The sequence below is a fragment of a genome, unplaced genomic scaffold (genome assembly GCF_019419815.1).
Source record: "Pyrus x bretschneideri cultivar Hongxiangsu unplaced genomic scaffold, Pyrus_bretschneideri_v1 Contig1, whole genome shotgun sequence".
Lineage (NCBI taxonomy): Eukaryota > Viridiplantae > Streptophyta > Magnoliopsida > Rosales > Rosaceae > Pyrus > Pyrus x bretschneideri.
The window spans coordinates 15,484,446-15,497,211 of record NW_025999390.1 but is presented as its reverse complement, the minus strand read 5'-3'; the positions used below and the strand labels follow the sequence as shown (position 1 = coordinate 15,497,211).

At 36.6% G+C, this 12,766-nt stretch overlaps 1 protein-coding gene across 1 annotated transcript; it reads left to right on the top strand.

The window, feature by feature from the left end:
- The first annotated feature begins 10,338 nt into the window (after positions 1–10,338).
- LOC103953484 (naringenin,2-oxoglutarate 3-dioxygenase) lies at positions 10,339–12,766 on the top strand. The gene is made up of 3 exons (XM_009365221.2): positions 10,339–10,812; positions 11,007–11,435; positions 12,283–12,766. Exons 1-3 carry the CDS (start codon positions 10,447–10,449, stop codon positions 12,583–12,585), a joined length of 1,098 nt encoding a protein of 365 aa, XP_009363496.2. The 5' UTR covers positions 10,339–10,446; the 3' UTR covers positions 12,586–12,766.

Sequence of the window (12,766 nt, the reverse complement as noted above, 5' to 3'; positions counted from 1 at the left end):
CAACGAAAGACGATCATTTGCACGAGCAAGATGTAAAAGATTGCTAGAGGAGGGGAAACAAATATCCTCTAATTTCTCTCTCTCTCTCTCTCTCTCTCTCTCTTGTAGGGTAAAATAAATCGCTCTCCAACGTTGATTTAATAATCCACTTAAGGTGGACTTAAATAGGCTTTGAGAGAAATTTATTTCCTTTTTCTAGAAGGATCTAATTTTTTATTAAAAAGGGAATCTACATCAAAATAGGAAGCAGTCCTAAGTTTCCTAAAGTAAGAAAATCTCTACACCTGTTGCCCTTTTCTACTAGTAACCCAATAGGTGTGGGGGCATTTGTGGAGGCAAAAATAATCACAAGGCGACACGTGAATTTTTGGGTGAAAATGACAAAATTACCCTCAAGGCATATCAAGACTCCTATGCGCTAGAAGTGGGCAATCATCCCTCAACTAAGTCAAAAGTGCCCAAAATAGGTAATAATTCAAAACCTATTTCATTCATCCTCATCAAATCCTCTCCACAAGGTAACTCCCAAATCATTCATCTTTTATTATATTACTTAGCTAAATAATTAGGAAATTATTCTATTAATTAGCTAATTAATTGATTTATTATTCAATTATTCCTAATTAGATACAAATCATGAACCTTACCCAAAATACCAACCAAGTGGCCGGTCTTCCTCCTTCTAAGGGGGCGGCCACACCCCTATAAATACTACGTCGTTCTCTCCAAAACTCAATTCCAATTCTCTTGCTAAATTCTCTGAATTCTCCTAACACTTTTCCCTCAAAATTCTAACTCCCCCCCCCCATTCATCATGGTGCGTGAGGCTCTTGGCCTTAACCTAAGGTGTTATTTGTTTTGTAGGTGCAATTTTGTCCAAGAATAAGGAGGAAGAAATTTGCATCCACAATCATCACCACCGCCCCCGCCATTGCTGTCATCGCCACCACCCCCACTATCGTATGTCCAATTTGTTATTATATACAATATACCACTTTTCTATCAAAATTTACCAAATGCTTTTACCTTACTTTTTATACTCACAACATTTTAAAAATATAATTTATCAAACACTTAACTGCTTTATTTTTCAACAGATTATTACTAAAGCACAACAAAAGTAGGTTTTTAAAAAAGCGCAACAATCCCAAATTGACCTAAGGAGTGCATGATATTTTGACCGTGGGACATACTTAGTTGAGAATGAAGGTCCTTCAACTGAGCAGTTCTTATTTTAAAAACCATCATATGTACTCTTCCATTTTTTTTTTTGTTGTTGAGAAAATTTGCACTCTTCCTAAATTGCTTTTGATGCGAGGGAACGAATATAGGGTTCAACATTTTTAGCCAACAGGATTATTGAGATTGCCATAACTCTTCATTTTGGTACTGACAATGAAAATCGATAGATGTGGCCTCTGAGTGTGTTCACCGTAAATCATTTTGGTCCTTTAGTGAAAAATTTGTCAATATTCTCGTTAAGTTGTCACATGACCCCTTAAAAGGAATATTTGTCAAACCAACCCCTCAATTTAACAAGGATATTGACAAATTTTTCACAGAAAAATCAAAACGATTTACGGTGGACTAACTCAGAGACTACTTCTATGGATTTTCATTGTCAGAGACCAAAGTAAAGAATTATACTAATCTCAGGAATCATTTTGGCTAAAAAGCCATGGCTGAATTCACTTGTTATAATATGAATAGATTAGTTACACCATATAACCGTGTAACCATCTGAAACTTCTTCGTTTCTTATATCTATTATCCTTGTCATCTCCTTCTTCCTTCTCATTCATCAGTCCAAAAACAAAAAGGAATAAAAAAAAAACGATCACATTGCCTATGGGATTGAAGCTTTTTTAAGGTCAATGTAATATTTCGTTTTGCTTTTTTGTAAAGAAAAAGAATAATGTTTCAAATTTATGTATAAAATTTATGCACCAAATAATGTGACATTAGAGAAAAGCCAAAAAAACTTATCAATCCAAGAGATGAGCACACTTCATCACACGAGCATTTAATATTTACCCCATAAAAGATTGTGACATAATATTTAGGTTTCAAGTTCTTGTATGGTTCTTATAAGTGACACGATGCATGACTCCTTAAAAACTCCAAAATTTACCTGAACTCTAAATCTTTTTACCTGATGTTACATAACTTTGAGTAAGGAAAATGAATGGTGAAAATTAAAGAAAAAAAATTAACAATTATAGAAATTAAATTTAAAAGCTAAAACACTAATAACATTGAGTTTTATAGAACACTCAAACATCTTATTAACTTTGTAATAATTATTAAGACTTATAAGGTGCATTTGTTTGGCCTCATTAAATGCGACTGGACTGGACTGGACTACAGTTCTATATTTGATAGGTGCTGGGACTAAGTTAAGTGGGACTAAAGGGGACTCGTGTGGACTAGAGGCCTCCTTAAAGGTTCTTAGCGAGGCCCTTCCCAAACCATGGGACTTGCTAAGACCGGCTTCTTCCTCCTTCCTGTGAGCCCCTTTGTGAGTTCTAGGCTTCTTAATTTTGGATTTCGATGGGATTTAATTAAGATCTGCGGACTATCCCTAGCAAGCTGCTTTGCTTCGCCATGGTCATCATCCTCTAAAATCTCGAATCTCATATTTCCCACCACCAACATCAACCACAAAAAATCCCCCATCTCATATTTACCCCCACCAACCATCACCCACAAAAAATCCCCAATCTCATATTTCTTGCTGCCACCACTGCCATGGACGAGCCATCTGAGAAACTCTAAAACCTCAAGTCACTGAATTCTCTGCTGCTCAAGGAAACTAAGGACCACCAGCAGTAGGTGGAGTCGCTGGTGCAGGGCAAGGCAGATTTGGAGTTCGAGCTGAGTCGATTCCGCCGTGGAGATTGAGCCACTTGTGAGCGAGTTGAGTGAGTAGAGCAAGGAAAATGTTGGGTTAGAGTTGGAGAAGAGTGTTTGTGGTGTTTTTGTTCTGACCCAGATGGAGCAAATGATGTGAGATAAAGTTTGAGATTGAGAGGGCGATGGGTAGAAAGATGGTGAAATAGTGAAGTTAATGAGGGAAGTGGAGTAGCTTGCTGGTGGACTCGAGATCGAGAAGGGAAGATGAGAGAGATTATGTGAAGAAATTAATAATAAATTAATTTCGACAATAAACTACAGTATTATTTTCATTATCTTGCTTGTTAATCCGACACTGCACTAAACGCTTCACTAAGTTAGTCCAGCTTAGTCTAGTCTAAGTCGGTCCAGCTTAGTCTAATCTAAGCCAGTCCAGCTTAGTCCATGAAGCTAATCCAGTTCGAGATAGTCCGGTGCAACAAACGCCCCCATAGAGAGAGCTTAGAGAGGAAGAAAACTTTTAATTGTAATCCTTGTATTTCTCATTGAACAATAATTAGTTGTACACTTGGTATTTATAGTGTTAACAGAACTAACACTTTACATATTTACCCTTAGTAATACTAACAATTACATAGTCAAGTATAACAACTATACATAAGAGAAAAGAACATTACACCTATATTTGATTACTCTTTACACCCCATCAAGCTTAAGTTGGTGCTAAAAAGAACCGAGAGGAAGCTTGGACTACAAATACCGAAACCTGTGTTTTGTCAAAGCTTTAATATGAATGTCTGCAAGTTGATCCTGACTACAAACATATTGAACTTTGATCAAATGTGCAAGAACAAGTTCTCTGATATAATGGTAGTCAATTTCCACGTGCTTAGTGCGAGCATGAAACACTGGATTTGATGCCAATGAAATGGCAGAGATGTTATCACACCATCAATCAGGAACTTTAAGAAGTGGCAGACCAGTATCATTATGAACTTTGCAAGCCAGGTGATTTCTACAGCAATGTGAGCTAATGACCTATATTTAGCTTCTATGGAATTGCAAGCAACATTGGATTGCTTCTTGGCACTCCAACTAATCAAATTAGATCCCAAAAAATGTAATAACCACTTATAGATCTTCTGTCAAATGGACAGCCTGCCCAGTCAGCATCTAAGAAGGCAGAGAGATGAATGAACCCTTTTTGAACCATAAACCTTGTGTGAGAAAACCTTTAAGAAACCTCAAGATTCTCTTGGTTGTCTGCAAGTGAGATTCCCTTGGAGCATGCATAAACTGACATACTTGATTAACTGCAAAAGAAAATCAGGCTGGGTCCATGTCAAATATTGTAAGGCACTAACTATAAACCTATACTTTGTAGAATCTAAGAAAAGTGGTCCAATGTGATCATGTTTGATGTAGCTTAAAGGGGTTGTACAAGGTTTAGCAGCTTCCATTTTTGTTTTCTGAAGCAAGTAAATATTTACTTTGATAAAGAAATAAACCTTCAAAAGTCCTCTGAATTTCAAGACTAAGGAAATAATGCAAAGAGCCAAGGTCATTGACTGGAAAAAATGAACTAAGCTTCTAAATGAAGAGTTTGTAGACATCTGAATTTGGTCCAGTCACTAGAATATCATCGACATAGACCAAAACAATTACCAACACAAAAGCATTAAGAACAAAGAAAGAAGCATCTAAAGTTGAGTGTTGAAAACCAAAAGAGTGAAAATTGCTGAACAACTTGTCAAACCAAACTCTAGGAGCTTGTTTTACACAATAGAGATACTTTTTGAGTTTACACACATGGTTGGGAAAACTAAGGTCATAGGAGCCAGGAGGTTGAGTCATTAAGACATCCTCTTTGAGATCACCATGTAAGAAGGCATTACTAATGTCTAGTTGATTCAAAAACCAGTCATATTGAACAACAAGAGACAAAAGAATCCTAATTGTTATAGGTTGAGCCACTAGGCTAAAAGTCTCTTTGTAATCTAGCCATTCTTGTTGATGAAAGCCCTTGGCTACAAGCCGAGCTTTATATCGATCAACGCTGTCATCTAGATGTTTCTTGATCCTAAAGACCCACTTATAACCAACAACATTTTGATTAAAAGTAGAAGGCACCAATGACCATGTACCTGTGGACTACAATGCATTAAATTCCTCTTACATAACATTTTTCCAATGTGCAAACTTGGATGCTTGAAGATATGTAGTTGGAACATGATTAATTAAAGATGGCAATGGAGGTTTAGTTGTTGAGTAAGCCTTAGGTTTAAAAACTCATGCTTTAGACCGAGTAACTATTGGATGTATATCGGTAACAACCTAAGGAACTATAGTAATTGAAGAAGCTACACTTGATGATGATGCAGGATCTTCATGTAGTGGAGATTCAGCATTAAGATGATTACTTAGAGTAGGAGTAGACACTTGATGAACCGGTGCTATAGATAGAGCACAATGAGGAATCGTAAACTCAAGACTAATAGGTGAAAATACTAAAGTTGATGAAGTAGTAGATGTCTGTACCCTTTATGGAAATTTTGATATAATCTTGTTGATGAAGTAGTAGATGCCTGTACCCTTTTTAGTTGATGAAGTTGATAAAGTTGATGAAGTAGTAGATGCATGTACCCTTTTTAGCTATAATCTTGTGATATGGAAATTTTGATTTCATTGAAAATTACATGCCTGGAAATATAAATGCCCTAAGTGAATGGATCTAAGCACCTGTACCCTTTATGTTGAACAATGTACCTTAAGAAAACACAATGTTTACTTTTACTATCCAATTTGGAAAAGATGTAAGGTTTGAGCCATAGGAAGCAACTATATCCAAATATTTTCAACCGTGAATAATCTGGAGGAATGTGAAACAAAAGTTCCCAAGGAGACTGGGGAATACTAGAGATATAGAGTTTGTTAATCAAATAGGCAGCAGTTGAGAATGCTTCAACCCAAAACTGATGAGGTACTTGAGATTGAACTAACAAAGTCTTGCAGTTTCAATTAAATGTTTGTGTTTGCGCTTAACATAACCATTTTGTTCAGGGGTATGGGGACAATTGAATTGTTGTAAAATACCATGAGACTTAAGATAAGATTGAAACTGATTACCAATGAATTCACTCATTGAGTCAGATCTAACAATTTTGATTGTATTTCCAAGAACATTTTCTACATAGCATTGAAAGTATACGAAGTGGAGTACACATTTTCCTTGGATTTCAAGGGAAAAAACCAACAATACCTACTGAAATCATCAACAATGAGCAGATAGTATTTATAACCACTCACAGCCAACACAAACGACGGTTACAAGTCACAATGCAACAAATCTAAACACTTGGATGAAAATGAACTAGTACTACTAAAAGGAAGTTTATGATTCTTGGCTAAAGCATAGTCCTTGTAAAAGAAATCCATTGTAGATTTTCCTTGAAGTGCAAGTTGAGTAGTAAAGAGTACCCTTCTGAAAATGTAAGAAGAAGGGTGGCCAAGTCTGCTATGCCGCACTTTTATAGAGGCTTTATTGCTGATTAATAAAGTAGGGGAAGATACTAAAGAGTGACAAGGTGTAGAGAAACTTTGAAGAGGGAAGAAACCATCGTTAACTGGTCCCTGGAAAAAGCATTTTCCCTATAGTATGATCATTGACATAGGATCCATCAATATCAAGAGTCACTGAACATTTATTATCTTTAATAAATCGATAAGCAGAAAGAAAATTGTGTTGCATTTAAGGCACATTTAACACATTATGCAATTAAAATGTAGAGTATGGAGTATGTAACAAAGAAGAACCAATATGATCAACGGACAGACCTTCACCATCACCAATGTATACTTTGTCTTCTCTATGATAAGGGCTGGGAGATTGAATGTTAGAGATGTCATTTGTAATGTGAGAAGTAGCACCAGAATCAATTAGCCAGGATGGAGTATTAGGCTTCATTGAATGATGAGTACACATCGTAGCCAACTTTGCAGAAGGTACTTTACCAACAATCTCAGGATTCATACGATCATAACAGTTGATAGCCTCATGACTAGTAGAACCACAAATTTGACATTATATACGACAACCAAATGTATTGAAATTGCGAGAGCCATGATGATTGCCACGATGATTGGAATTGTTACCTCTAGAATTGTAATTGGAACCATGATTGCCATAATTATTGTAGTTATGGCCTTAATTGTTGTAGTGATTGACTTGATTACCACGATTGTGCTTCACAAAATTATGTGATTGAGGATACTGAGCAGCAAAGACGTGGTGTAGGAAGAATAGGAACTTAAGAAGCCTGAGCGTGAACTGAAAAGGCTTGAAATGGTTCTGTGAAATTAGAGGAATCAAGTTTCTTTCTTCAAGACATGGACAATTCTTTAGTGAGAAGTAACTCGTGCAATTCATAAAGTGTTGTGGAAAGAAGATGAAACATGGTAGAATCGATAAATGACTCAAATTCATCTGGCAATCCAACAAGTGTAGCAGCGATCAAGTCACGATCGGTAATAGGAGCTTCAACATCAGTCAATGAATTAGAGATTTCTTTGATTTGCTGCAAATATTTAGAGATTGACAGAGATCATTTCTGAAGAGATTGAAGGCGAGATCACAATTGGTGAATGTGTGCATGAACACCAAATCGTTGCTCTAATTTGATCTGCACATCTCGAGATGACGAAACCCTAACAGTAAACGGAATAACTTCTTTAGAAAGCGTAGAATTTAACCAAATAAGGAGATTTTGATCTTTTTCATATCAAAGTTCAAAGGCCGAATTGATTGAACAATCTGGAAGCAGAGGAGAAGGACACGATTTTGTGTCATCAATGACACTAATGAGTTTGTAACGGCGAAGAATTAGAGCAAACAACGCACACCATGGAAGATAATTGGAGCATTTCAGCTTGATCGGAACCATGCTTCCAATATTCTGAATCATAAGAAAAATATATCAATTTAAGAAGTTAAGGTTTGATGAAGATGAAATTAGGGCCTGATTTGGCATCGACTCGTGAAAGGATTCCAACGAAGAAGCCATAGATACACACAATACAGCTTCGCAAGATCACAAATCAAAGAAAAAAAGAGGAATTGTCTTCGAGAATGGAAGAACACGAGCGGAAATTGGACGGATTGAAATCGTCGGGATGCAAATGGCAAGTGATACCATATTGAGACTTACAGAGAAAGCTTAAAGAGGAAGAAAACTTTTAACTATAATCCTTGTATTTCTCATTGAATAGTAATCAGTTTTACACTATTTATTGAGTTAACAGAACTCACACTTACATATTTACCCTCAGTAATACTAATAATTATATAGTCAAGTATAACAACTATACAGAAGAGAAAAGAACATTACACCTATATTTGATTACTCTTTAATAATATTGTTCTTCTTACATATAAAATGGACCACACTTGTACGTACAAATTAATCTTCTTGAAACCACCCAATTAATAAAAAAAAAAAATAGGGAAAATTAGAATGCCTTACATCTTTTCTATAGTTGTTAGATTAAACATTCATCCCTTTTAAAGATTTGATTAAGGCGCTTTGATCAATTGCCACCTCAATAATTTTCTATTTATTTAATTTCCATGTCATTAATTTAAATGCATTTATATAGAGGCCTAAGGTAGCTTAGCAACTAATTGCATATAATATAGGAATTTAATTTCATCAATCCCCTTCTACGCATTAAATGACATTTTTTAATAAAATAAAATAAAAAATTAATTGTCACATCCCGCCCCAGGCCCCCACCACATTCTGGCCTCGACTCCATCGTAGCACGATATTGCCCGCTTTGGGCCCCGACCACGCCCTCACAGTTTTGTTTCTAGGAACTCACACAAGAACTTCCTAGTAGATCACCCATCGTGGGATTGCTCTTGCGTGAACTCGCTTAACTTCAGAGTTTCGATGAATTTCGTAGCCAGTGAGCTCCCAAAAAACCTCGTGCTAGGTAGAGATAAGAATATACAAATAAGGCTTATAAGATCCACTCCTCTGGGCGATGTGAGATGTTACAATCCACCACCTTAGGGGCCCAACATCCTCATCGGCACACTTCCGGCCGGTGATTAGCTCTGATGCCAAATTGTCACATCCCGGCTCAGGCCCTCACCACATCTCGGGCTCGACTCCACTGTAGCACGATATTATCTACTTTAGGTCCCGACCACACCCTCACGGTTTTGTTTCTGGGAACTCACACGAGAACTTCCTAATGGGTCACCTCGCGCGAACTCGCTTAACTTCGGAGTTCCGATGAACTCCGAAGCCATTGAGCTCCCAAAAGGCCTCGTGCTAGGTAGAGATGGGAATATACATATATGGCATACAAGATCCACTCCTATGGACAATGTGGGATGTTACATTAATTAACTAATTCATCATTACCTTATTATCAGTATTTAAAAAAAAAAAAAATCTCTTTTTATTAAAAATGTCTCAATAAAAAATCTTCAATACATATTTTTTTCATGTATAGATATATAAAAAAATATATTTAAAACTTATGGTATATTTGAGAACAAAAGTATCGACTTTTGGTACGTTTAGATTTCAAATGTACCGAGAAACCAAATGTACCAAAAATTCAAATGTACCATAAAACCAAGTGTACCCATTGTTATGTAACCTTTTGGTACATTTAAATTTCAAATGTACAGAGAAACCGAATGTACCAAAATTTCAAATGTACCATAAAACCAAATGTACCCATTGTGAGGTAATCCTTTTGGTACGTTTAGATTTCAAATGTACCAAAAGACCAAATGAACAAAAAATCACAAATGTACAACAAAACCAAATGTCTTTATCAGATAACCCTTTTGGTACATTTACATTCCAAATGTACCGAGAAATACAAAAAATCTAATCCACTATAAAACTAAATGTGTCCATATTATAGGTAAATAAACGTAGCTATATAATCAAACAAATCTTTATTATGTGTTGGATCTTCTAAATAATAATCTGACAATTTTTTTTATAAATATTCTACTATTTTCACAAAAAAAAAAAAAGTAAAATTATAACAAACAATAAAAAAAAATGCATAAATATAGGGATAAGAGGAAAAGAAAAAAAATGAAATGTCCAAAAAAAGTCGTGAAAAACTAAAATTCTAAATAAAATTGAACTTATGTGAAAAACTGAAATTAATAACCAAAATTTTAGAAAAATGTTTGATCAAATTTTCAAAAGGAGTGTATGTTTAGACTAAAAATTTTAAAAACGAGGCGCATATATCAAAACGCCCCTTAATAAAAACCAGAGAGATTCTAGAAGCAAAGTACAAAGTGGTTTGGTAGCGGTGAGAGTCTTATGACTGGTAAGAGATTACTCCACGAGCCATGAGGTAGTTGTAGCGTCCCCAATCCTAAATATACATATTCACCGTTTAAATCTCTATATATCCTCAATCCTAAATATACATATTTACCCTTTAAATCTCTATATATACATCTCACCCTACCCTCACCAAGATACACACAAAACATATATATTTCATTTGAGCCAATACCAAATAAACAGAGCCAAACAAATTCAACACCAAAATATGGCTCCTCCTGCTGCTACGCTCACATCCATTGCGCATGAGAAAACCCTACAACAAAAATTTGTCCGAGACGAAGACGAGCGTCCAAAGGTTGCCTACAACGAATTCAGCAACGAAATTCCGATCATCTCGCTTGCCGGGATCGATGAGGTTGAAGGCCGCCGGGCCGAGATTTGCAAGAAGATTGTGGAAGCTTGTGAGGACTGGGGTATTTTCCAGATTGTTGATCATGGAGTTGATGCCGAGCTCGTATCGGAAATGACCGGTCTCGCTAGAGAGTTCTTTGCTTTGCCATCGGAGGAGAAGCTCCGCTTCGACATGTCCGGTGGCAAAAAGGGTGGATTCATCGTGTCCAGTCATTTACAGGTGATCACAACGCTGTATATAGGAATTCGAAATATCAGGATCTTTGTACACCAAAATAAAATTTGTTAGCTTATTGTTATTTTTAAAAATAAATTGTTAGAACGCATTAACTCGTTATTAGTTTAGTAATACTAGAAATTGAAGTACTACTGACTTATGTCCTAACACATGACATACTTGGATTGTAAATTTAGGGAGAAGCTGTGCAAGATTGGCGTGAAATTGTGACCTACTTTTCATACCCGATTCGCCACCGGGACTACTCGAGGTGGCCAGACAAGCCGGAGGCATGGAGGGAGGTGACGAAGAAGTACAGCGATGAGCTGATGGGGCTGGCATGCAAGCTCTTGGGGGTTTTATCAGAAGCCATGGGGTTGGATACAGAGGCATTGACAAAGGCATGCGTGGACATGGACCAAAAAGTGGTGGTGAATTTCTATCCGAAGTGCCCTCAGCCCGACCTAACTCTTGGCCTCAAGCGCCACACGGATCCGGGCACAATTACCCTTTTGCTTCAAGACCAAGTTGGTGGCCTTCAGGCTACTAGGGATGATGGGAAGACATGGATCACCGTTCAACCAGTGGAAGGAGCTTTTGTGGTCAATCTCGGAGATCATGGTCATGTGAGTAAATACTAAACAATCTTATCATTTTTTTGGCAAACGATAGATTTTGTTAAATTAAATGCTAGATTAGCCACCTAGATTAGCCACCGACGAAGTTGAAACAATCTTATAATTAAACTTGCAGTTTACAAACATTTTTAACTCAAACAATAGCAGTTTTATTAGAACATTACAAAGTGCATAAATAAAATAAAATTTGCAAATATTTCTTAACGAACTTTAACGAAAATCTCCTAGTACTATTCACTTAACGAAAAATCATATTTTTACACTAAAAAGTCAATCCTGATACTATTCATTTTACCCTTTATTTTGTCCTTATCGTTAAAACTCAAAGTTTTCAAACATTTTTTATTAGTTTTTCTTATTTCTTAGCATGGTAATGGTTTAAAAGTCGTACAGAAATGGAAGTAAATTATGATTACATTTTTATCACATGATAGAGGGCTTCATGTGTCATAAAAAATTCAATAAAAATCGATATGCTTGTGATGATGATGGTGGGTAATTAAACGCCATTGTTTTTATGTGATGAGCTGTACTACATAACAATGCATATTTTATAAAAACACCGCATATTTAATACAATTGCGTGTGCTGTTGGCAATTGACATTGGAGAATAGGAAAATGGCTGCATAGAGTTTGTGATGTTATGGTCAGTTGCTTACATTTATTTGTGTGACCGTTGTTGAGAGTGAGATTCCTGATGCATCAAGAGTCAGGATTTACTTACACGGCATGAACGCAACACTAAGGTTTACCGGTTTAGCATAAAACGAAAAATAAAATCATGGGCATGAGTCAATTGAACTGATTGAATTATTGTGCATATTGTTTGGGCAGTTTCTGAGCAATGGGAGGTTCAAGAATGCTGATCACCAAGCAGTGGTGAACTCAAACAGCAGCAGGCTGTCCATAGCCACATTCCAGAACCCAGCTCAAGATGCAATAGTGTATCCACTCAGTGTGAGGGAGGGAGAGAAGCCGATTCTCGAGGCGCCAATCACCTACACCGAGATGTACAAGAAGAAGATGAGCAAGGATCTTGAGGTTGCCAGGCTGAAAAAGCTGGCCAAGGAACAGCAACTGCAGGACTTGGAGAAAGACAAAGTGGAGATCAAGCCAGCGAATGACATATTTGCTTAAGACTTCTCCCCAGCCAAATTAAAAGCTCTTTGTGAAACTATAGCTGCGTGTAACTTTGCCTTTCCACTTCTTGTACTCGTAAACTTCGCTTTCGTGTGCCATAATGTGTTGGTAGGGCATTTGCCCCCTGGGATGGTTATCTGCCATAAATTGATGATAAATTAATAATCTGTTTATATCA